Source organism: Rosa rugosa, chromosome 4, assembly GCF_958449725.1.
Source record: "Rosa rugosa chromosome 4, drRosRugo1.1, whole genome shotgun sequence".
Lineage (NCBI taxonomy): Eukaryota > Viridiplantae > Streptophyta > Magnoliopsida > Rosales > Rosaceae > Rosa > Rosa rugosa.
The window spans coordinates 58,114,763-58,141,398 of NC_084823.1; the positions used below are offsets into that span (position 1 = coordinate 58,114,763).

The 26,636-nt window shown below is 39.1% G+C and overlaps 2 protein-coding genes across 4 annotated transcripts; both read left to right on the forward strand.

Moving 5' to 3' along the window:
* Positions 1-207: 207 nt before the first annotated feature.
* On the forward strand, positions 208-8,143 carry LOC133707327 (uncharacterized). 2 transcript variants are annotated; one of them, XM_062132883.1, is made up of 8 exons: positions 514-652; positions 776-912; positions 1,498-1,709; positions 2,106-2,796; positions 3,525-3,891; positions 4,099-4,193; positions 6,692-6,886; positions 7,323-8,143. In XM_062132883.1, exons 2-8 carry the CDS (start codon positions 874-876, stop codon positions 7,944-7,946), a joined length of 2,223 nt encoding a protein of 740 aa, XP_061988867.1. In that variant the 5' UTR covers positions 514-652; positions 776-873; the 3' UTR covers positions 7,947-8,143. The 2 variants fall into 2 exon arrangements, with proteins under 2 accessions (XP_061988866.1, XP_061988867.1); XM_062132882.1 differs by lacking the exon at positions 776-912 and having other exon boundaries at positions 208-652.
* Positions 8,144-9,958: 1,815 nt separating this feature from the next.
* LOC133746486 (uncharacterized) lies at positions 9,959-15,488 on the forward strand. 2 transcript variants are annotated; one of them, XM_062174663.1, is made up of 6 exons: positions 9,959-10,210; positions 10,337-10,368; positions 13,066-13,134; positions 13,925-13,975; positions 14,941-15,002; positions 15,103-15,488. In XM_062174663.1, the coding sequence occupies exons 1-6, from the start codon at positions 10,137-10,139 to the stop codon at positions 15,205-15,207; spliced, it is 393 nt and encodes a 130-aa protein (XP_062030647.1). In that variant the 5' UTR covers positions 9,959-10,136; the 3' UTR covers positions 15,208-15,488. The 2 variants fall into 2 exon arrangements, with proteins under 2 accessions (XP_062030647.1, XP_062030646.1); XM_062174662.1 differs by having other exon boundaries at positions 9,963-10,210; positions 13,066-13,254.
* Positions 15,489-26,636: the final 11,148 nt, after the last annotated feature.

Below are 26,636 nucleotides of genomic sequence, written 5' to 3' on the forward strand. Positions count from 1 at the left end.
GAGGACGAAACGATCATCTGTTCGGTGCCAATGAAAATGTTGTTTTTGATTCAGATGTCTATTAGCAACAATGATAAATAATATACATGTATATATTTTGTAATATTATACGTATCGAGTATTTTACTGACGAGTATTGTTGAATAAAATATTTGGATCATAGAATATATAGTTAATAGTTAATTGTGAAGCGTGGCATGTGTGGTGAGAAGCAACCGTACCACGACTATCGTCCCCAGTCATTAGTCCAGCATTAGATCATGTCTTGGTCATAGTAAATAGGAAGCTTCGGCAGCAGCACCGCGTATGAGATTCTTGAATTCCAAATGGCTCCGCGTATGAGATTCTGACGTCATGGATCGGCAAGGTTCTTCATCCTCTCCTCTCAAGTCTCAACTCATATGATAGAAAGACTCAAGATTGGAATTTGAAATTCTAAATTCTGAGAAGAAGAAGGGAAATGTTGCTGTCGTTAAGTATTGGTTTTGTGTTTGGGGCGCTGGCGATTTTGGCCGTGGAAGCCCTGCTACTCTACTTTATCATCAACAGATTGCAACACAAAACCAAGAAGCACCAAGAAGCCCTACGAAAATCTCAAGAAATCCAATCCGAGTCAGACCTCCAGCTTCGCCAATCCCTAGAATTCAAGCAGGTAGACTTTCCATCTCTGATTTACAATTATCCTCCCTCGAATTACATTTATTTTCCTGCTTTCAAAGCTGATCAATAATTACCAATTTCAATTAACTCAACTCTGGGCAATTGCTGCATTCAGAAAAAAGAAGAAGAAGTTAAATTGATGTTATGGATTCCCAGAAAACCATTCATATGTTAAGGAATACTAATATATGGAGCGAATGCTCAGCCGGGTAGATGACAGGCAATATTTCACCACTTATAAATCAACATAAGGTATATTTCAAAAATTATGAGGCGTTTTTTAACTTTAGACGAATTTTGAATTCTAAACATCTAGAAATACAAATGTGACCAATCGTTAAGTTATGCAACAGAACATTTTCTACTCTGTTCTACATTATTATTGAAAGTCAGAAACTAGAGGCTTCCATATGAAACTTTGTTGTGCCCTTGGCTCTTTTCCATTTAGCATGATCCATTAGAGACACATATCAAAGCATTGTCTGAGGTCACACATTTTCCTTTGGTGGCTTATCACCACGTATGTTGGTACTTCCATATAGCTTGGATAGATGCTTTTATCCAAAATTTAGGCCTATCACCGCGTATATGGCATTGATGTTGCTACTTCCATACTTGTAAACTAGTTGAAATATTTGGCAAAAAGAATTAATTGAAATAGTTTTACACATCATAAAGTGCATATGTTTATCCAACTTGTTCTTTCCCCACCCCTCTTTTAGGGAGCTAATCACTAGTCACTCATTTCATACTTCATCGTGGTTTATGCTAGTTAAACTATTTTCATGGTTTATATTTTATTGTTCTTAAGCTTTCCCCGTCTTTATTATGTCTTAGGGAGTAGTTTGGGTTCTAGAACCAGAAAAAGTTCCAAAAAGTGAGCAAAAGAGAAAGAAGGAATTCTACGAGGTTTCTCCTATTAAAAAACATGCAAAAATCAAGAACCAACTACTCATTCTTACAGAATCAGATGGTTCCCAGACAGCCATTCAATTAAAGGGCTGCACTATTGAAGCGGTTTCTTCTACAAGTCTTGCTTCGAGAAAATGGTAACAAAGCCTTGGCCACACATCCTTCTATTGGCTATTTTGGGAGTTATTATTCTATTTGACACTGTATTTACTCATTAACTGCTTATTCCCTTGCTACATGAATTTGTTTACTTCCAATAAATTTGAATAAGATGAACGGTATGAACATATAAAAAAAATAAAACAACTGAATTTTCCTTTTAGGTTTTCCACTTTCAATAGCAATCTAGGAAGGGTTTCTGTTTGATTGTCATTCTACAAAATTATTTTTGGGAAATTTTTCCATTACCCTAAGGTATTAATTTCCAGTTTTTGTTTTTCTTCTACAATACAAGGTGCCATAATCCCTCTTATTATGGGTACTGCTGCATTCTGACTCGGGTTAATAGAAATATATTTTCTTTCTGTTCTTAGGGCCAAAAGGTTCCCGTTAAAATTGGAAAACAAGACCGCCATAATCTACAAGGGAAGTAAAATCTTTTATATTTATCTTGAAACTTCATGGGAGAAGGAATCATGGTGTAAAGCTCTTCGTTCAGCATCATGTGATGACAAAGAAAAACTTGACCAGTTTGCCAAGTTGCAGAAAGAATTTCAATGTTACTTGACATTGTTAAAAGCTGGATACCCCTCATTCATGAAATATTCTGGAGTGTTATCTGCTCCTGAGCCTGCAGATGGGGAAAATAGAATTGATGGTTCTTCCTCGAAGGTTCGTCTGTTCTTGAAAAAATTCACAAAGAAGTATTCTAAGGTTGGCCCAGATAACAAGCTGAGCTGGACTTCATCCTTAGGCCGGGAAGAAAGAAAGATATATGAGAAATTTCGACCATGTCAGGATTCTGTTTCTGCGACTAGCTCGGGAGATGGTCCACCAGTGAAGAGAGCTCAAAGTTTTACTGAAGGGAATTTGCCTATCCCACCATCATCAACCTTAACTCATTTGGGTAGCCAAAGTCATATCTCTGTTGTCTCCGATGCGGACGCTGATGAAAAGTTTAGTAGCGATGAGGGAACACTTTGTTTGAATTTGTTGTTATCAAGGTTGTTCTTTGACGCCAAAAGTAGCGTGGAGATGAAAAGATCCATACAAGCTCAGATTCAGGTCTACTATATTTCAATGACATTTAGTTAGTTATGTAACTGGACATGAATTCATCTTCTCATATTTGCACACAGACTTGCATCATACATGCACAGACTTATGCACGTTTACACACACACACACACACATGAATGCAGGCGAACATACATATGCACTGTACTCCGTTTTATTATTAAGAGAATTATTTTGATTATTGTATTTGTTGGCTTTATATCAACAAAAAATGTGACCCTTCTGTTAAGGGGTGTGAATCATCTCCTGAAATTCCTGCATCATAATATTGTTAACCACTCCAAGAGATTGACGTATCAATGAGTACATTCACATTCATTGGGTGCTCTCTATTGTTAGTTTGCAGTATTTGGTGTTCTTGTTGTTTAACAGATGACACTTGAGGATGAGCATACCCAAATTTCAGACCTAATATCTAGGTTACATTCACTTTTTTAATTAGTAAAGCACCTGCATTTATTAGGGGCTGTTTCATGTAACTGGACCTCCATTTATCAAATGGACTATTCGATCAAGGGCATATGGGCATCCTAAGTAAGGATTTCATCAATGAGGAACATTTCTTCACAGGCTAGGACTATATAACTCTATTGCGTATGTACAAATAGTGGGCATTATTTTGTGTATTTTCACAAATTCTCTTTTTATAGTTTTATTATTCGTTTGTACAGCCAGATGTAAGTTTTATGTATTTGTCTGACTTTCCCTTTTGACAGAGGACATTGTCCAATATGAGGACCCCAAGTTACATTGGTGATGTGATCTGTACAGACCTTAATATTGGGAATCTCCCACCTTATATACATGGCATGAGAGTTGTCCCTATGGACATGAGTGATGTGTGGGCTTTGGAAGTTGACATTGGATATTATGGTGGTGCTGTGTTAGACGTTGAAACAAGATTGGAAGTTCGTGAATTAGACTTCACTAAAGGCATTGGGGATTCAGGTTCCGAATCAGGCTCTGTTAGGGATATGTCAACCGATCTTTTTGAAGAATTTGAGTATTATGGAAAGCATTTAAATCTTGGTGAAGGCGCAGTTGATGCAGTAGAGCCTAAGGAGGAGTGTGGTCCAAAACCTGGTTAGCATGTAGAACCCAATTAATCTTTCCTGTGCATTCTGCCATCTTTCACATATACCTTTTGAACTTTTGATTTTAGGCCATATGTATGCACTAGATAGGAGATTGCAGTTCTGGTGATTTTGGATATGAATTAATGTTTTTGCATTAAACGTTCAACAACTGTTAATGATATATGATGGCAGTTTCAACTGTGTTTCATTGCAGATGGATCAAAACTCTCTACGAGCAGTATGTCTGCATCAAGTAATGGATCCAGGTGGAAATCGCTTCTAAATTCTATAGCCAAACAAGTTTCACAGGTTTGTGGATGGGTGTCTGCACATGTGCTTGTTTCTAATGTCATATGCATTTTTGTTCTTTTTTTTGCTTTTTTACTCGATTTCCAAGCATACCATGACTACTGGTGATTTTCTGTACTTCCATCAAGATGTCTCTTTTGGCTGTTAGGTTTTTGTTTTGAACAACATTGTTGTAGAGTTGCGCCTTTTTTTTTTCTGTTTAAATTAGGTTTTAACATATACTCAATTCGTAGTTTTTCATAGTTTAGTTAGAGGGTGAAGAATGAACGAGCTGCTCAATGAGTTGGAGTTCAGGAGGTTAACTTAGTTGAAAATTGTGGAAGAGGTGATTAGCTCCTCTGGAAAGTAGTGGTCTAGTTGTGGCCTTTAAGGTGGACGGGTTAGAGTAGTGCTCCATTAGCGAGGAAAAGCTATTTGGCTAGAAAAGCCTCTTGAGAAGGAGGAAATTAGAAGTGCAGTTGTTGAATGTAGGAATGATAAGTCCCTTTGTTCGGATGTTTTATTGTTGGGCAGTTTTTCTGGATTATTTGGATGTGGTCAATGAGGACTTGCTGAATATTTGCATAAATTATTTATCAATTGGATTGTCAATACTCAGAGGTTTGTTTCGTGATGTCTAAATAGATGCATTGTCAAAACAACTTCCAGAGCAGAAGGAGCCTTTGTTAAGAATAAAAAAGCTTGCGGCCGCGTTGATTGGGCTTTTCTAGAACATGTGAGTTTGGTAGGGTTGTGACTTGTGACCCAGGAATGAAGGATCCTTCATAAACTGGGAAATAGTTCAGAGGCTTAAACAGAAAGGAGAGGGGGGGGGACACTAAACCCTAAGATTACAAATTACAGTGTTCTTTGACAATGGTTGAAGAGGGTTTCCCTTGACCAGTGTACATGGACTTCTTTCCAGCTGTTATTTCCTTATCTCTGTACATACTCCCAAATTTTAATGTGGTCATAGCTTCTTTAGTTTTACTCTCATTCATAGAAATTATCTTGGAACTAACTCTTAGGAGGAATTTAAGTCATATTTCTTTGTGTTTTATTGTCCTGATAGGAGATTTTGGGTGTCCAGGCTTATGGTGGATTTTCTCAACTCTGTTTCATTGTTGTTAGAATCCAAACCTTCCTACCTTTGGTCCTTATAATTAATTTGGAGAGTTCAGGTCCATACCTAATTTATAGCTTCTTTCTTGGTCAGTGGCCTTACCTTATAACTGATACTTGTCATATGGTTCAAAAGGAAAGGGCTTACACCTCTATGTCTCCTAACTGGTGTGCCATGAACTAGATCAGAATCATTCTCAACAAGTCCATAAGAAGTAATCCCCTTTTTTTCATCGGGGTGCTGTGCAAAGCAGCGAAGGAACCACTTGACCATACATATCTTATCTTTGACATGGCTAGGTCACAACTCTTAGCCTGAGAAGTTGATTTGGGCTTTTGGTCTGTTGTAGGTAGTTCCAAGAGATTGTTACTACTTTTTTAGCAAGCATCCTTAGGGGTGGGGAGGTAAAGGGAGAGCTACAAGTCTGTGAAACTGTGCTGTACTTCCAGTTCTTGGGTGGTTTTCCTGGAGAGGAATAGAAAACTCTCGAGGATAAATTTTTTTTTTTTTTTTCTTGTCTGGAACAGATTTCTTGCCTCCCTTGGGCATCTGTGTCCAAAATTTTCAAGGATATTGTACTCAGTATGATCAAGTCAGATTGGTCTGACCTTTTAGCTTAACTGGAACTGTTAGCTTTGTTTGGTTTTAGGGTTTTGTGGGACTTCTATTGAACCCTCAGGTGTTTTTCTCTTGATGGACTTCTTGTCCACCTTGTTTTGTATCCTCTTTCATAAGAAGAAAAAGCCATGATCGTATGGACATACTAGTCAAGCTAATGTTTTTTCCCATATTTTGTAGATCGACTATTAAACCATGTAGTAAATGATCATGCTGTATGAAGTAAAGCAAAGTATTTAGGAAACGAGCTTCAGCATAGTAATTTTGAATACTGAGTTGCCCTTTCTGTAGAGGCAGTTGCGCCCAGTGTTTGTGATAATCAACTAGAATACTGATAATAAATTATTAAACTTATTTGGGTTCATGTTTGTGTTATCCGGACCTCTCTCTCTCTCTCTCACACACACACTGACATTCCCTTATTTATGTGTGCACTCAAAGTTGAAAAGTTTTTGCTTAATAGAACATATGCAGTTCACTGACTGATTAAATCTAATTAAAGGTGCCTTTCTCTCTCTCTGTCTCTTTCACACACACACACACACACACTAACAGAGCATACGTTCCCTTAACAAACTTGAAAAGTTTTTCATTAACAGAACTTATGCAGTTCACTGACTGATTAAATCTAATTATAGGTGCCTCTCTCTCTCTCTCTCACACACACACACACACACCAACAGAGCATACATTCCCTTATTTATGGTGCATTCAAACTTGAAAAGTTTTTCATTAATAGAACTTATGCAGTTCACTGACTGATTAAATCTAATTAAAGGTGCCTCTATCTTTGGCAATAAGGATAACTTCCCTTCGAGGAATACTGCGGTTACATATCAAGCCACCTCCTTCAGATCGCTTGTGGTTTGCCTTTACATCCATGCCTGATATAGATTTCAACCTGGACTCATCAGTGGGAGATCACAAGATTACTAGTGGCCGCATAGCTTTGTTTCTGATCAATCGGCTTAAGGTACAGAAATTTTCTTCCATCTTCACTAGTTCTCCCTTTATTAATTTCTTGAACATGCTTATAATTTATAAAGGAACTCGTACACAAGGGATGAATTTATTTGGCCAATATAAACCCATAAATTATTGTTGCTTTCTGAAAGATCTACCGACTAGTTGTGTCTAGGTTACTCAGGTTACCTTGACAGTAGCCTTTATACAATGAAGTTTATGATTTTTTTTTCCTCCTTTTTTTGTTTTAAGGATTGTTTTAACCGAGGCAAGCTACCATTCCTTTCAATTTGCTGAAACTGCTCCTTCAATTTTTCAATTGATCTTGGACTCTGATCACATATAATAGCGTCTATCTGCACGATGCTATGCTTGAATTTTTGTTGAAAAAATGAAGCAACTTGTATTGCTATGGCTTCTGCTGAATCTTCATTTCACTGGTACAGGCAGCAATCCGTGAAACCCTAGTGCAACCAAACTTTGAAAGTGTATGCATACCATGGATGCTAGCAGAAAAGGATGACTGGGTACCGCGGAAGATTGCTCCTTTCATATGGGTTAACCAAGAATCCGCAAATGATTCTCCTACAAATTTATGTGAAGTACCATCGGAGGAAAAGTGCAGGACAGAATCTGGTGGGGGAACCTCTGGTGATCATTCACAGGGCAAGAATCAAAAACTGAAAAAAGCCGAATCTGTTGAAAAAACAATTCCAGAATCCACAAATGTGTTGGCCTTTCCGGTGAGTTCCAATGATCTGTCAACTGGGAGTAGTGATGGGACTAGTCGAGAACTAAGAACCCCATTATTGGTGAATGGTGAAGCACAAGAAACGTGCAAAAAGAAGCTAGATGATATACCAGAATGCCAATCTCCATCGAGGTCTATAATTCCGTTTGATAAACAGAGTAGTCATAACAGTGAAGAGGATGAATCAAAGCCAAAGAGGATGGGGCGAAGAGCAAGAATGCTTGATCTGGGGAAGAAGATGGGGGAGAAATTAGAAGAAAAGAGGCGTACATTTGAAGAGAAGAGTAGGAACATCGTTGAGAAAATGCGAGGACCATGAAACAGTCAGAAGAAGAGGTACAGTTAATGAGTAATATGTACATCATTTGGTTGTCTAAATCCCTTTATCGGATCCTTGATTGCTGAACAAGGGCTGTTTGTACTTGTACATGTGAAAGTTTTATCCGATTCAGATGTAGTTTTAGTGGTTTACAGCAATGACATATAAAATAATTTACCTCGGGCACTATTGGATTACATCAATATGAATATCACTAGACATGCAGTCATCGATCGAACCCCTAAAGTTGCTCGTAATAAGCAGTGTCTTTCGGAAACCTTCGGAATTGGAATAGATTTCTAAAGTTTTGGAATTTTGAAACCAGAATTTTTGAGGATATTATGAGATTCACACCTTCATATTTTTTTGAGTGAAAATGTGTTTTGTTGATACATGTGTAATATATAAGGGTGAAAGTGTGTTTTGTTGATACATGTGTGATATAAGGGTCACATGTAAAATGTGTTTTGTTGATACATGTGTGATATAAGGTATGTGACCTTTATATCATAAATATATGATATATCAATAAAACACATTTTTTCACTCAATGAAGGGCAATGAACTCTTTTGTTCTTTTACTTTTTAAAAACAAAATGTACAAGGCCATAAAAGAAATCAAAGTCTAAAATATTTTTGATATTTCTTCAAAATTTTCTTACTTTTACAAGTATCGATATTAATTTTCTTGCGTTATTAAGTTTTTATATTTCATATAGTTTTAACTCTTTTAATATCAAAAACATGCTCTCTTTTTCTCTCTCGAGAGAAACCCTAAGGCCGCAGCCGGCCTTCCTTGGTGGCGGCGGCGTTGCAAATCTCTTGACTCTCTTTAGAGAGGTTTTCCGGCTACGCTGTGGCTCGGTTATTTGGAGTTGGAAGGGGGGCAGCACTTGTCTTTCTTCTCCCCTACCTGACGACGACGGAGATTGGCTTCGTCGAGGTCCCAAGATGCTGGAGTTGGTTCGAGTTCGTCCTCTTGAGGGACCGAAGCCTCTGAGGGCAGTCAGATTGGATGCGTTAACGCAAGATCTCTCGCTTTCACTCTCGTCGGTGTTGGGCGATGTTGGAGGGGAATTCGTTAATGGCTGGGTTGCTCAAGATCTGGGCTTAGACACAATCGGGGGCTTCTGGGATGTGATGGATTGCTGGGATCGAGTCGGCGCTGTCGGCGTGATGCATTGTCCAGGTGGTTGTTTTGGACCAGGATTGGCTTTAGGCCGGGGAATGGCTACGGACACGGCTGTGTTTGTTCGTTTTCATGGTTTGGAGGATGAAGATTATGGTGCGGCGGCCCTGACGGTGAGCGTCGACGGTGACGTGGCAGGTGGCTTTTGGCTGGAAAGACACATGTGGGCTCAATGGGTTAGGGCTTTGGTTTACCCTACTCTTTGGGCCTGCATTTGGAGTGGCTGGGCTTCTTGGGCCTTGCATTGGTTGGTGGGCCTCAGCTTTGGGCTCACTGGCCTAGGGTCTCAAGTGGGCTGTATTACCCTTGTGTTATGGGGCTGGGTCTCCATGGCCTATAGCACTGTTTAATTTTTGTTCGGGTCGCAAAAACCAGAGAAACCAATTTTATGTCTGCTTCGAGGTTTCTTGGTTTTTGTTAGAATAAAGGTGTACTCGGGATTTTTTAGGGTTTTATTCTTCTAGGATAGGATTTCATGAGGTTCTAAGGAACGATTCTTTCTGTCGACCCCATAGGGGTGTTTCGTTTTTGTACTGCTTGCTGAACTTAATGAAAGGGCTGACCTATTTCGATAAAAAAAAAAAGTTTTTATATTTCATATGTATTTTTCGTTTCGTACTGCTTTATTCCCTTCTTGATGTCTTTTGGCATCGCATCATTGTAATCTTTCAATTTCAATAAAGGACTGACCTCATTCGATTCAAAAAAGTATCGATATTAATTTCCGCATCTTTCATCAATATCTGATTTTTTTATCGATTTTTTTTTTCCGCACTTTCAATATTTTGATAGATTATAGAGATCCGACCCAAAACAAATACCCGGCTTATAAGCATTGAGAACGAGAAGCAGGAAATCATCAAGAAAAGCTTAAATATTATCAATATATCCCTTTTGAGCAGCGTTGAGCTTCGGAGCTCTTGTGGTGTTTGGCGTGGGGTGGGTAAAGAGTTAAAGACTATAAGAGTCATCACATTCACGCTGACTAGCCACCGAATCCGATGCTGGAAAATCCTACATCAGCGGCAGCAGATCCAGCGTCAGTGGTGAAGCGCTACGCTCCTCCCAATCAGAGGTAATGGCTCTTCTTCTTCTTTCTTTCTTTTTGGAAGTGAAGAGAGAAGAGAAGAGAAGAGATAAATTAACTAGTTAATCCAAAACTAAAATTGAAAAATTCACTCTCAATTTGATTGCAATGCAGAAATCGTCCACTTAACAGACGCAAGTCCGCAGGTAACACGCTTCCATTTTTTTTCCTGATGCTTTTGTTACCCCTGTATTTCTCTTTCATTTTTGAGTTATATTAATTGTATAAGAATCCTCTATTTCTTCCCAAACCTGAGAGTATTAATTTTTATATTAGTGAATAAGTGGAGCCATTGCATTAGAAACTCCCTTGTTGAATGATATGATATAAGAAGCTAACATTTTATTAGCATCATCTATACGTAACTTGAATGTATGCCTACCTACGTTTTGCACTTAATCATTTCTTCACCCTTCCCACCTAAATCTTCTTTTTCCTAAGCTTCATTATCTGAATGCCAAACTCCAGTGGCGATTCTCATGGACTTTACTATTACTTTTGCTTATCTATTGTTGATAGGTATCCTCACTGTGTTTGTCATTAGTTTTTTCATTGATTGTCATCTCAGCGTTCTCATCTTCGGTGCTCATGCATTTATATAAACCAACATTTCATCCCATAGAATTAGTCGGTGTAATGACTCTTGTATAGGATGCTACTATTTATTTTTAGCAACATTATGACCGTTAGGTATCTTTTTATCACAAAGGATACTGCTATTTTGTTCTATTCCTTCTTGTTTATGCTCTACTTGTTACACCATATATTTTGTCATTTGCATTACTGGTCCTAAATATCAGAAGTATTTTAATACACCACACTGGATTGTTGTTGACCAATTCTTTTTGTCCATATATTTTGTCATAGTTTTACCAGTGCATAAACCCTTTGATTCTAGGTGCATTCTTCATGTTTTGAGTTTTCTAATAATGTTCCATTCCAAGTGTCCAACACGACTGTGTGTGAATGAATCATTGAATGTCTTCGTGTATTCTTTTACTTTACTGTTCTTTGAGTACTATTGCAAACAACTGGTGGCAGGAATTAGTGCTCTTGTGTAGGCAATCATTGATTTATGCCATTGTAGTTCTTATGTTATATCATGTAACTTGACTACTTTTATATAGGCTTAACTAAAGTCCAGCCTATCTCTTCACCAAATTGTCAAATTACACTGCAGTAAGATAATAACACAAATAGCATTTCAAAAACTTCCCAATTTTCCCTGACCGTCTATTTCTTAGGGTTCCATCCACAGTTCCCTCTAGCTTCTTCACTCCAGCTTTTCCAATCAAAATCTTCAGAATCTCGCTGCTTTTGCTTGTTATTGCTTTTTACGATCTGGGATTTTTGCCAACATGAAAAGACTAGTGTGCCCTCACATGTTTGGCATCTGAAGCAACTTTAACAGAGGTTTTGGATGGAACAGTAAGAAAACTGTGCAAATTGGCAAGGGTGCAATCTAACAATTGAGTGAAAAGATGAGCTGCAATTTGGCTTTTAAGCCTTTAATATAGTTAAGTGAAGTTATCTTTCTCAGTAGGGCCAAATGATATCTCTTGGGATCCTATCATATTCCTTTTTATCAATGAATACCATATCTAGATCAATCTTTGTATTCTTACCATCAATCTTTAGGTGTCTTAGTAAGTTGATAACCTCACCCCTAGTGGTGTTGTTTGATCATAAGTTTTGTGCTTGTGTGTGTGATCAGGTGATCCATGTGTAGTGTAATTAATTCTTGTTATCTTTATGATCCAATTCCCCCCACACACAATACAGTGGAAAACTAAGAAACCCACAGGAAAACTCCCAAAAAAGCAAAAACTCCTAAAATGCTGCTGCTCTACAGTCCATCAAAGTACAAGAGAAGCTATATAATTTTTAAAAACCTTAAAAACTGAAGCCCAAAGAGCTGACCAAAATCTAACTCTCTCCCAAAGCTCCTCTAAAAGTTGTTCTAATTCTTTCCATCTAAAGCACTTACAAATCACAATACAGCCAAACACCGCAATCCACAAAACTATGGCTTTATTCCCATTACCAAAACAGAATTTTTTTGAGTAAATGGATTAGAAATCTGCGCTGGAGACTCCCAAGTAAACCCATCCTCCATATAACTTCTGTTAGAGATAGGAGGCCACCTCGATCACAATGCCAAAGAAAAAAAGATTTGCATTCTCTCACTTTACACAAGACTCACCAATGAGGAGAGAAGCCACATTTTGGCTTCCTCTGTTGAAGCATCTCACAGGCGTTCACCCTCTTATGCACGACCAATCAACATAGGACCTTGACCTTTGGAATTCCAGATAAAGTTAGCTGGAAAGAAGTTTGGATCAGAGAGCTATCCTCACTCAGAGACTTGCGAAAGACTTGCAGGAGAAAGCACCAGAAGCTTCCACCTTCCATCTCCTGACATCCCTTCTCAAACTCACCAATCTCACTCTTTCTACCAACCCCAACAAATCTGAAACTTTCCTTTTCTCCTCATCATTTAATTCCTCCTAAAGCCAAAGTTCCAGTTCACTGGGAAAGTGTTTGGAATGGCTAGACTTTCTGTTGAAGTGTTTTGGAATCTTGACATCCTAAAAGGTCTTGGAAAAGCTTCATTAAATCTTGACCATTCCTATGTTTGTGTCTCTCATAGTAGGAGGAGGTGCCATTAGGCCAAAAGGCTGTTGCCCGTATCTTTTGATTTATTTGCACATACCTTTCAATTCTTTTGTTTACTAGAGGTTGAATGGCAAAGGAAATTGTGGCATTTGTTGATGCATTCTGTTTACAATTGCTTGCACATGTGCTGGCTCATATATCTAATATAGTTACACGTATTGTTACAGAGCGGTTTGATCGAACTAACAATCTTCATGGGAATGATTTGGAAAAGAATCAAATTGCTTCTTCAAGAGGTACTGTTATAGATCATGGGGATGGAGGTAGCAGCAGTCTTCTAAATGAAAACTCTCATCCCTGGTTTATAGCTTTAGAGGGGTGTTGCAGCAGTCAGGCTTTCGATCTCTTGAATAATCGTATGTGTCTACAAGTCTTGAAAAAGAATTATTATATTTGTTTCAGGAATGATTTGAAATTTATGTGTTTACAATGCCATAAAAATGATATCACCATGGATGTCCCCTTGTGAAGCATGGTATTTCAGCATGATAAATGAATATTAAGTGCAATAGAGATTAGGCTTTGGTGTCGCCAGGGACATCCTTCTTTTGTAATGTTGATTTTTTTTTATAACAAGAGATTAAAGTTTCCTTACTGCAAAGCGGGAATAGCTGTTAAATTTATTAAGAGCCAAACTTTGCAAATGTTTAGGACCAGATTGTGAAACTCTGGAAAGTCTTTTGGTTGTACTTATAAATTCTTGCACATCTTTCATTTGAAAGTCATGCTTGTATTGGATCTCAAAAGGTTTATAAACAAAGAAGAAATTACTATTTTAGTATTCCTTTCCTAGTTGATCTATGATTATTTTTCTTTTCTTTGGAGTTTGGACTGCATGAACATTCTTCACGCGTATAAATTTACTTTTTTTTTTTGGCTGCTTTTCTAATTATATGACAAAAAATAAGGTGCATGTGTTTTTTTGTTGTGATTACATGTATGATGTTAAAGTTGGTTCTTAATTGCATGACTATGATGCATTTAAATGATAACCCTTGAAATATGTCGACATATCTTCAAATGCAGGTTGGGCAGCCACAATGCATTGCTTCAATGATTCATCTATAGATCTATCAGGTCAGTGGACTAACTCTTTGGTTATTTTGAGGTTTTATATCATAGTGTGCATGAAAGTACAGACATATTCAAGTTATGAAGATATCCAAACTGATGTATATAGATGATATAGTTCATCTTTTTTTGGGCCTAAGTATGATATAGTTCACTAAAACACAAAAAAAAAAACAAAACAAAAAACAAGCCTCGCAAACTTTGTGATAGCTGAAAGAATATAATTGTAGCAAGGAAAGGTTGGAGGAGCTGGTATCACTTATTCATGAAGTCCAATTTAGTAATTTTTGGAAGGTTTTAGCAAGTACTAGTAGTGTGGCGTGGAAAGAATGGCAGTAGGGTATTTTGAAGACGCTGAGTGTGAATAATTGTTTGGTGGTTCAGAGCTTCAAACATGTGATCCTGTGAGTGTTGTGTCAACTTTAAGAGACGAGGACACACCTCTACATTTGTTTATGTTTTGATTTATAGAATCTATTCATACTTGGAAAATCTTTTCTTGTTAAAGTGTACTTACTGAAAGAAGGATGAAAATTATGACAGTATAGATCAGTGACAAGAATCGTAAGCACTCTAGTCTAAGCCAGCAGGAATGAATATTATTTAAGCATCTCATGCAGTGTCTGACACGGGCAGACTCGAGTTTCGTGCCCCAGTTGGGTGTTTGAAATGGCAAATTTTTATGTCCTACAAATCATTGTGTTTTTGGCTCTTTTCTTATTTTGTCCATTTTGGTTATCTTCTCTATAGTTAAGCAGTATGTATCGCTAAGCCCTTTGGTTCACATATTCTTTTGTTCTGCTTACCATTTAGTCTACCAAATTCAGAGAAGGGATAAAGGTCTGATATGAACTTCATTTAAGCATATGCTAATAACAAACCTTATTTAGCATGTATCAAAAGTTCAGCATAAATATCAGAAGTCCTGACAATTCAGCTGGTCAGTTAATTTGATAGTTTTTATTTTTCAGAAAGACCCGTTATGTACTCAGGAAGCGGAGCAGCATGGGGTCACTTCAGACTCCCTCATCAGGTAAATATGAACCCTTCTCTCTCTCACACACACAAGCTATTGCATTTGGTCATCTTTAGTCTCAGTCACATGCTATTATGTTTGGTTTGGTTATCTTCAGTTAATGGCTCCAGCAGGGGGTGCTGGGTCACCTGTTTCTTCCATGGACTTCTTGAGTGAACTTTGCCGCTTGAAGCACAATTCCAATGTCAGTTCTGGAATCTAGAAACTCATCCACGTCCATCTAATGTAGCCCATCTGCTATTTTTGTTACAAAAAACACATGTATGTGTCTAGACTCTAGACAAATGCATCTCTGACATGTGATACTACCAAGTATTTATGGTTTGTGTATCCCTAAATGTGTGACACTTAATCTAATCTCGTGCTATCCAAATCGTTTAGCCTTGCCCTCTTTGCACACTAGTATGAGTGCAAGATGTTTTCAAATGCGTGTACAACATTTAGTTACTTATGTGCATATACAATTTGCTACCTTATGTATTATTTATTTTCTGTTTTTTTTTTTTGGATAGGTCTACCTTACCTTATGTGTTAACTGTTAAGGTCCGCTAAATTTGACATATTGTAGTTTGAAATTTTTGTACCTATGCCCCAGTGCCTCTTTCAAAATCCTGTGACCATGAAATAAAGTGTAGAATTACCTTTTGACACCAAAAAATATATCCTCTCAAAGATGCATAGGCAGATATTGTGTTCAAAGACTCCTTTTACCTACCAATACATCATTTCATACCACTTTCCAAATTTAGAGGTTCATTCTAATAATAAGAAATGAATGGTTAGAATGGTGTTCTTTTAGTTAATATTCCAACATTGTAAAGGTGGTGAGTTCGATTCTCACTAATATATGTAAAGGTGAAGTGAGTTAAGGTTTATTTTTTATTTTTTTAAATGGTGTTCTTTAGTTAATATTTCAAATATTCAACATGCAAGTCAAAGATTTTAGAGACTCCCCAAATGTGGTATAATTGTAAAGGTAAAAAGATGAAGAAATGTGTTCGAAAGATTTTAATCACATCTTTTTAAAATTTTTTAGGCATAATTGATAAAATACCTTCTAAACTTGGCAATAATTGTTAATTTACACCCGCAACTTGCAATTGCGAGAATTAACTCCTTGAACTTGGCGAAAATTGTCGATTTTATTGTTCAAAGAAATAAATATTAAAATAACATTTATAATAAATACCCCCTACATTCAGTCATATTTGGATGGAAAACATTGAATTTGACAGAGGGGTGCAAGTCGGCAGAGTTCACCAAGTTTAGGGTGTTAATTTTTGCAATTGCAAGTTGAGGGTATAAGTTGACAATTATTGCCGAGTTTAGGGGGTATTTTAGCAATTATGTCTTTTTTTTATTTAAGATATAACAATGAAGAGTACATAGAGAATGTAGAAATGCATAGAAAATAGAGATTTTATCACAAACAGTCCCTGAAGGAGGCAAATGACTAGATGAATCATTCGAGCTTAGGAAATAGGTAATTCTTCCACTGAGAAAATGAATGGCTTACGAATTCTCATGAACAAAAACCATAGACATGGATCCGAAATTCAATAACAATAATGAATTGATGCCTAAATTTCAATACAGAACCCAAATTCATATATTCATAACCAAGATTGACCCATATCCCAAATTCGTATGTAAAAGTGACTCGAATTTTGAACTTGGATCTAAACCAAGCCTCGCTCCAAGTCTCCGGACTGCAACATACCGCTTCACCAGCTAAATGCCGTCCCACACCAATGGAACAGAATCAAAGAATTATCAAGGCAAAATTGACACATCTCTCACACTACTTGGCATCCACGAGCAGCAGTACTTACTAGAATCAAAGCTAGCAACGCCATTCAACAAGGTAAGTCTCGCATAACAAAAACAACTTATGCTAGGCCCCATGAATGAAACCCTGGGAGATCTTATTATGCAAGGTATGCGATGGACCATTGGTAATAGTAAAACTATCAATTTCTGAACTTTCAATTTGGCTTTCTGTTTTCCTCTATGTGATTTACTTAGAGTAACTCCAACAGCTTCCCCATATTTTGATTTTTCTCTACTTTAGGGAAAAATAAGCCTATTTTGCTCCAATTCCCTATCTATTTTAGGGAAAGTGAGGAAACAGAAAACCAAATTCCCTATATTTACAGCAATCTCTAAAAATTTAAGGAAGAATATGGAGATTTTAGAGATTGCTGTAAAATAGGGAATCTGTTGGAGTTGGAGAAGAAAAAGATGTTAAAGCTTTGACTTTTGCTTTCCTATTATACAAAAATTATAGGGAAGCTGTTGGAGTTGCTCTTACTGATGCACCAAAAAAGTTGATTAATAATGATATTATGGAGGATTTTATGCAAAATAAAACTTGGAATAAAAGAAAGCTACTTTGCTACTTTGATCAGAGTACTGTGGACCAAATAGGTGTGTAATGTGCGTGAGGAAATAAATGCAGAAAATCAGGGAGCTTCTCTTCCAAATCATCGTGTGGCAACCTCCTCTTATAAATACTTACAAGATAAATTTTTTTTTTTTTGAAAGGGGTTTAGAACTCAGCCTAACTGGGAGGCTCAGCCCCACGCCCGGTTCCATTTATTATATTAATAGTAGTATTTTACAACGGGGGGAACATAACACATGAGCCCCGTGCTACATTAGCAACATTACAATAATCCTCGTAGAGTACATCTATTCAGCTAACCATACATCATCAAGTCTAGCAATACTAACAAGGTGTGCAAGCCTATGCGAAACACCATTTGCTTCACGGTAGATATGTTTTATTCTAAATGATTGAAAGGCAGAAAGATAGTCTTTACAATCATCCAAAACACGACTTACAAGATCAACTTTAATGGTTCAGTATTTAGCAATTCTGTGACAAGGGGTTTTGTAATCCGAGACTGCAATGGAAATCCTTTAGCTGCTGCCTCTAAAAGAATTGGAGTGACATCTTTTCCTTTTGCTGAAGCTCTAGCCCTGTGCGATAGCCTACTTACTGCACATCACAATGTCTATCGACGAATTTATGTAGAAGGAGACTCTAAACTGGTCATCGATTGTGTCAATGACATAACCTGCCCACCTTGGAGATAATGAAGATTATTCGAGATATCCAGCACTTAGCAAGCTCGTTCGAGTCAATTGATTTTAAACATATTTTAAGAGAGGAGAACTTTGCAGCGGATGTACTTGCAAATATGGCTCACAAACTTGTGGATGGTTGCATGTGTACATATTCAATTCCTATAGAGGCTTCTAGAGCTATTTTATTTGACAATATAAATTCTTGTTGCTCAAGAGGCTTCTATATCTAATAAATTTATTTTCTTATCGAAAAAAAAAAACCTCAAGCTCAGGCATCGATAACTACCCACCAATTGATGAGGCAAAGCAAAAGAAAAAAAATACTGGGGCTAACAAATGAGAGCAGTCGCCCACCTAGATTGGAGAGAAGTCCACGTACAATATCACGAAAGGAAGGAAGTGGCTCTAGGGTTTTGAGAGAGACACCTAACATATGCATTCAACAACAATCACATGATGAAAGGACAAATGCTTCGTCAAAAAAAAAAAGGACAAATGCTTCAAAGAGTTTGTACTACATAAGCTTTAAATTAAAAGGCTATGCAAGAATGTGCTTCTTAGTCTTATTTATTCATTTATTTATTTTTGATGAGAGGACATCCCTCCAATATAATAGCAAATTAATGTAGGTAACATTATACAATAGTGATCCACTCTATATGAGCTACGTCAGAATTGAACCACTACATAGGTTTAGGGTTTAGACGCTAACACAATATCACCCTAAGATTAATCTCTTAGAACCAAAGAACCAAACAATATTAAGGCTAAAAACCAAACAATTCAAATTATAGTCTCAATTATTCTTAACTAAAAAAGAATGACTAAATTCAGTTTATCTCCTTTAACTTTGTGGCAAACATAAGTTTGGTCCCTGATTTTTTTTTTTTAATCATGATCATCCCTGCACTTCCAATATTCATCACCCGCGTCCAAATCTTATAATTCTTTCCAATTGTGACGTCACAAGATGACTTGGCACCAACATGAGAACCCACTTTTGAGGCTCTGAATCCTCAAGAAGGACAAAATTGACATTTCCCCTTCCTAATGAACTTTTCCTTCAGAGTGTGTTTGGATGAGGAAAAAAATGATGGAATTTAATTGAAAGTGAGGATTTCATAATTCCTAAAAGCCAATTCCCTCGTTTGGCATTATCAGATTGGAAATTTTAAATTTCTCTGTGGAAAAAAACGAAGGAATTCGTTATTTAAATTCCTCACTTCAATTTCCATCAAAATAGGTGTCATTTATGAATTCCTTTGCAGTATTCAATTTTTATTTCCAAAACGACTTTTTTCTATTTTATCTTTTTTTTTTTTATAACTTTCTTAATTTATTATACATTTCAAATCATAAATAGATGCAACCAAACAATAGAAATTGCAATTAATGGAATTTTAGATTGATGGAGTTAAAGATTCCATCATTTATAAATTCCTACGGATTTTATAATTTTCTCATCCAAACGCACCGTCAACCTCTCTCTCCATTCGACCAACACAGTCGCTCACTCTCCCATTTTCTTTCTTTCACTTCTCCACCACCAAATTTTCATCAATTCCACCCTAAATCCACACCGAAAAATCATATCACAATCTAATTCCAAACCCATAAATCAAGATCACCTCAAATTCTCATCCATTTCCTCGCTGGAATTCCTCTTTGCTCAAAAGAGGGACCAAAGTGAGGACATAATTCTCTTCCTCCTCTGTCCACTGCACGGCCTCGAAGAGAACCTTCAAGGCCACTGGAAGGAGCTCGATAGTCGTCGCCAACGTGTTTATAATGGATACGAGATCCTCGCTGTAGAGAAGTTGCAGCACGGAAATGCAGGCTTCGATGGCTCTGGGGCTTATTCTTGCTGCCCAGAGGTCAACTAACCCTAGCTTTCTTGGCCGGTCCAGCTTCACTAGAACAGTCACAGTAGCATCAATACATGTGGTCTGCTTATAGTAAGGCACTACTGCCATGGAAGCAGTCCTCTTGACTCATGTAATCCGAGCCACCTCCAAGTTACCCTCCTCCACATGTGGTGGAGCAGCCACCTCTACTAGCTAGGGCCTGAACCGGTCCAACTACTTAGCCAAAGCCTCTGCTAATATAGCTGGAATCGTGAAACTAAAAGACTTTGGTGTCGTCGTGAATAAGTTTGGAGTAGAAACCCTAGCCACCAGCCCACTCAACTGCGTTGCCCTCTACCCACTGTTACTGGGCCTAGCGTTAAATGCAGCCACCACAAGACCACATAGAACCCTAGAACTCATATTAAGGTTAGGGTTTCTAACTCCAATTTCCATCGCACCAAACTACGTCCTCCCTTTCTCTGAGATAGTTAGGGAATAGCCAGCCTTGCAGAGACCTCGTCCACCATTGTCGACAAATGCTAAGAAGCACGACAGAAACCCCATAATAGGATTTGACTGCAACATTGTGTTTCTCTCTTGACAAATTAATAATATGCTTCTTAGTCTTAGTTTTACTTTTGCGAACAAAATTATGAATCCACTATTACATGTCTATACCAATCACTAGTTGTAAATATTATTATCTATATGGCTGTCCACGTAAATACTCATTAGTTGTGTACTTTGATGTAAACCCTACCTCTATATAAAGGAGGCTAATGAGACTGAATGAGAACACTTCGACTTCCTCCCAACTATTCTCTCTTTATATTCTCCCTACTTTATAACACTTCTTAGTCTTAGTTTTACTTTTGCGAACAAAATTATGAATCCACTATTACATGTCTATACCAATCACTAGTTAGAAAGTAATTTTTTAATTATTTTTTCAACTAAATAAAAATCTTAGAAGAGATGATTCGGTGTTCCGGTCCTCCTCACATAAATGATAGGTAGTGGATTTCAGTATATATATATCTTATATAATTAAGCCAATTCCTCACGGAATAGTTAAATTTTTTGAACTACCATATATGCCCTCACATAATATAGATATTAATGTTCAAGTAAACCCTAATTTGTGTTTGGCCCAAACCCTAGGTTACTTGACCTAGTGGTAATAGGGTTAAATTAGAAGGATCTAGATTCCTATTCAATGTACGATTACTTTCCTTGTATGATTAAGATTCTATGCATTGTAATCCTCTATATAAAGAGGCCCCTATTATCAATAAGAATAGACAACAAATTTCTCTTAATTTCAGTTTCTCTACAATACGTTATCAGCACGAGCCCTAACCCTAGCTTTAGAAACCAAAACCCCAGAAATTGACCAAGCTCCACCAGATTAATTTGCCTTCCCTGCGCTACTACTGCCCCCGCAGCCCCCGCGTTGCAACTCAACGCTAACCCTACCAGGTTAGCCTCGCTGCCCCTGTAGCGCCCGCAAGCCCTGCTTGCCTTCTACCTTCGCACGCGCTCGCCTGCCCTCGCGACCGCAACTCACCAGCGGCCTCGCGGCATCTCCACAGCATCCCCGCAACTATCCTCGCGACATCCCCGCAGCAGTCACATCCTCGCAGCGGCCCCGTAACTGTCCCCGCGACCTGGCGACATCCCCGCAGCAGTCGCATCCCCGCAGTGGCCCCGCAACAGTCCTCGCGGCATCTCCGTAGCGTCCTCGCGACATCCTAGCAGCGACCCTGCAGTATCACTACACAGCCCAACCAACATCTTTTCCGGTCAAGAATTCCGGCATCTTTTCAAGGTAAACTTTTCTAAAAGTTCCCGTTTTTGAAGTTTTTCAATTTCTTCTTCTTTTTCTCGGGGACTTCCAACATCCCTTCTTCTACCCCACTTTCTTCTTCATAGGGGAGACCAAAAGCCGAACTGTGGGGGTTCGTGCTCACTCCGAGCTTAGAGCTTGTAGAGTCCTCCAAACTTAGAGTTTGTTGAGAAGAAAACGATCGACCACATACATTGTCGTTTCGATCTAATCCAAAAAACCCCTCTTGGAATCGGATTTTCTTGGAAGCAACTACGCTCAGAAAATCCCTAATTTCTTGGAAGCGACTACGCTCAGAAATTTTATAGCTTTTCGTGGTAGCCTTCTTCGCTCCGAAACTAACCCAATTTTCTTGTTGTTTTTCAGGATGAGTAACCTGAACAAGTTGAGCTTCGCTCCACTAGAGACAACAGGCGCAGGATACCACAAGTGGGTCCGTGATGTGTGCCAGCATCTTAAGGCTGATGGGATCCTGAGTACAATCCAAGAGCCAAGTCAGGACGTGCGTACTCCTCAACAGGCTGCTGCTTTTGAAGCAAATAGAGCTACGAGAGAGGCGAATGAAGCCAAAGCCATCATTCTCATGACAAGGCACATGAATGACGCGCTCCAAAATGAGTACCTCAATGAGGAAGACCCAAGAAAGCTATGGGTAGAACTCGAGCAGCGTTTTGGCAACGTCCGTGATTCCCTGCTTCCAGACTTAGAAGTGAGATGGTCTAGCCTCCGCTTCTGTGATTTCAAGTCTGTACTTGACTACAATTCGGAAGCCCTTCGTATCAAATCTTTGATGGAATTCTGTGGACAGAAAATCACTGATACGATGTTGATCGAGAAAACTCTCTCCACCTTCCCCGTCTCTGCATTGATGATAGCCAAAAACTATCGGATTGATGTCAATGCTAGACGCATCACAAGTTTTCATGAGCTAATTGGTGCCATGAACGTAGCTGAAAAGCACGACAACATACTTGTGAAGAACTATAACTCTAGACCCGTGGGAACCAAGTCAATTCCGGAGTCTAATTATAGTCGCGCCTCCAAGGGAGGACGCAAGGAGCGAAACCCTAAGAATAGGGATAATTCTGGACGTTCTGGTCCATATTCTCGCCCTAAAAAGGAAGGAAACCGCCAAGATAGGCGTGCACGGAACCGTGGAGGTAAACGTATGAAGAGAGAGAGAGGCCAAGCCTCCGGTTATGGTGGTGACGCCACCAAAGGATATAACCGCCCTCAAAGCACTCCTAAAGCGCCTCGATCAAGGGAATCTGACCGTAAAGATGCTTGTCTCAGATGTGGACTGCCAGGACATTGGGCAAGGGCGTGTAAAGCATCCCAAAATGTTGCAAACGCATACAAGATGTATTGTGAAGCAAGGGAGGCAAATTACATGGAACAAGAAGATCAAGATGGAGATCTCGATCTAAGGGTGGAAGACTACAAGGATCAAGACCCAGAATTGAAACTGGCGATTTTGATTAAGTCTTTTTATTTTCCAAGAGATGTAGGCAATTGCCATATTACTTTTGTAGTAGATGCCAATGATATTAGTCTTTCTTCAAAGTAGGCGTACTCAATGTAAGTGTGATGTCTAGGAAGGTTTTGAGATAAGTGGTACTCAAGCGAGCCTTGCTCCACCGACATCTCTCTACTCACCTGGTCACATTTGCATTGGAATTACTGAAAGGAGTTAGACGACTACCATTGTTTTGCATTAGCTAGTTTATTGGATTAGATTTTCTTTGGTTAAAGAAACGATGATGTAATTCCATTTGGCTTATTAATAAAAGTTGAGTTCTTTTCTTTATGACTCCTTTTTTTTAATTACGAGCTTTTCTTTTAGGAATGGATGAACTTCAATGTCTTGCGGATAGTGCGACTACGCACACCATTCTACGACATAGGCAATTATTCTTGGAGATGTTGCCTACATATTCATCTGTGACTACGATGGCTGGGCCATCAGGTTTAGTTCAAGGACATGGAATGGCCCAATTCCTTTTGCCTAATGGCACCTTGATTAAAGTCACTGAAGCTCTCTACGCTCCTAAGGCAAATCGAACCTTATTGAGCTTTAAAGATATTAGAGCCAACGGATTCCATGCGGAAACGCATAGTGAGAACGGAATAGAATTCCTTTGCATTACCTCTAATGATTGCGGAAGAAAGCGCATCTTTGAGAAGCTTATGTGTCAATCTAGTGGACTTTATGTCACTACAATTCGACCTATTGAATCCAATAATGTCATAAGAGATCATCTCTTGGATTTTGACACATACTGGCTTTGGCATGACCGACTAGGACATCCTGGTCGTGATATGATGCTCCGTATACTAAAGACTTCACACGGACATCCATTCTTCAGAGTGAGAAGAAGCAAGAATCGAAAATTGATTCATGGACATGGACTTAGCAAGATAGCAACAATTGCAGCATCTGGCGCTGCAGCCGTCTTGGGGCGCCATAGGGCCGCCCAAGTCCAATGTGATGACGCCATAAATGGCGCCAACTATGAGCATGACGCCATAGTTGTTCCTCCCAATGGCCATGACGCCATCAACAACAATTCTCATGGCTCAAACGCCATGATGGGAGATGTAGTCACACATTTTGCTTCTAATAGCGCTACAGACGCTCAGGCCCAACCAAAATCCTCATTGGTTGCTTCAAAGGCCCCTCGCTCTTTCTGCAAAGCCTGTTCATTCGGGAAATTAGGACCGAGACCGTCCTACGCAAAGGATCCCAAAATACTCATTCCGTTCTTACAGAGAATCCAAGGGGATATCTGTGGACCAATTCAACCATCATGCGGACCCTTTAAATACTTTATGGTATTGGTTGATGCATCGACACGCTGGTCACATGTCGCGCTGTTGTCCACTCGAAATGCTGCTTATGCTAAACTCCTCGCCCAGATTATTCGTCTACGGGCTCACTACCCTGACTACCCTATTAAGTCAATTCGACTTGATAATGCTGGGGAGTTTACATCGAAAACATTCGATGACTATTGCATGTCACTGGGGATTGATGTAGAGCATCCAGTTCCCCATGTTCATACCCAAAATGGTCTCGCAGAAGCCGCTATCAAACGACTACAAATGATAGCACGGACATTGGTTATGCGCACCAATCTCCCTGTTTCTGCTTGGGGATATGCAATATTGCATGCAGCGACGCTAATTCGTCTACGACCCACTGCAACCCAATCTTACTCTGCGTTACAGCTAGTGACTGGGTACGAGCCTGATATCTCGCACTTACGCATTTTTGGGTGTGCCATTTATGTGCCTATTACGCCGCCACAGCGTACTAAGATGGGTCCACAACGACAAATGGGCATTTATGTTGGATATGAATCTCCAATGATCGTCCGCTACCTTGAACCCTTGACAGGCGATCTCTTTACCGCTAGATTTGCGGATTGTCACTTTGATGAGACAATCTTCCCATCGTTAGGGGGAGATAAGAACACAGATGTTCAACAGGAACGACATGAATTGTCATGGTCTGTCCCCACTATGTCTCATCTCGATCCCCGTACCGCACAGTCCGAACTTGAAGTGCGACGAATAATCGAGCTCCAGAACGTAGCAGACACTCTGCCTGATGCGTTTTCTGATGTTGCCAAAGTGACGAGATCACACATACCTGCTGCAAACGTGCCTGCAAGGATCGATGTCCCAAATACTGGACATCACGCCACTTCTATGACACCAGGAGATGGCGCCATTGCCCAGCATGGCAATGATGTGGCATCTATGGCCGCAGGTCCCGCAAGGAAGCGCGGTAGACCGATTGGTTCGAAGGATACTCGCCCTAGAAAGAGAGCGAATGAGGCACAAACAAATCCTTTGATCATCGATACTCAAAATCCGTCCCATGAGAATGTTCCGGATTATGGTTATGTCCAAGAGACATCATTGAGGGACGCCTCAATGTCAGAACCTATCTCTGAGAACGTAGAGATCTCTGTTAATTACACTAGTGTACATGGGACGTGGGAAAGAAACTTCATCATCATTGATGATGTATTCGCGTATTCAGTGGCGCGTGAGATTATTGAGACCGATGACATCGAACCACGCTCCGTTGATGAATGCCAACGTAGGGCTGATTGGCCAAAGTGGAAAGATGCGATCCAGGCAGAACTTGATTCTCTAGCGAAAAGAAAGGTATTTGGCAATGTTGTGCCAACACCGCCCAACACCAAACCAGTTGGTCACAAATGGGTATTCGTTAGAAAGCGTAATGAGAAAAACGAGATTGTAAGGTACAAAGCTCGCCTTGTGGCGCAAGGCTTCTCACAACGCCCTGGAATCGACTACGAGGAGACTTATTCTCCCGTAATGGACGTCATAACGTTCCGCTACCTTGTCAGTTTGGTAGTTTCCGAAAAACTGAACATGCAGCTTATGGATGTGGTTACTGCGTATCTATATGGGGATCTAGATACAGAGATATACATGAAGATTCCAGACGGAATTCAGTTACCCAAATCAAGTGGCTCTAAACCACGGAGCGTGTTTGCGATTAGATTGAAACGCTCACTATATGGATTGAAATAATCCGGACGGATGTGGTATAACCGTCTAAGTGACTACTTGATTGGAAAGGGATATGTCAACAATGAACTATGCCCATGTGTGTTCATAAAAAGGACAAGTTCCGGATTTGCAATAGTAGCGGTTTATGTCAATGACATGAACATAATTGGCACCCTTAAAGAGTTAAGGGAAACCGCTGAACACTTGAAATCCGAGTTTGAGATGAAAGATATTGGGAAAACACGGTTTTGCCTCGGTTTAGAACTTGAGCACCGTAGAGATGGTATCCTGATTCATCAA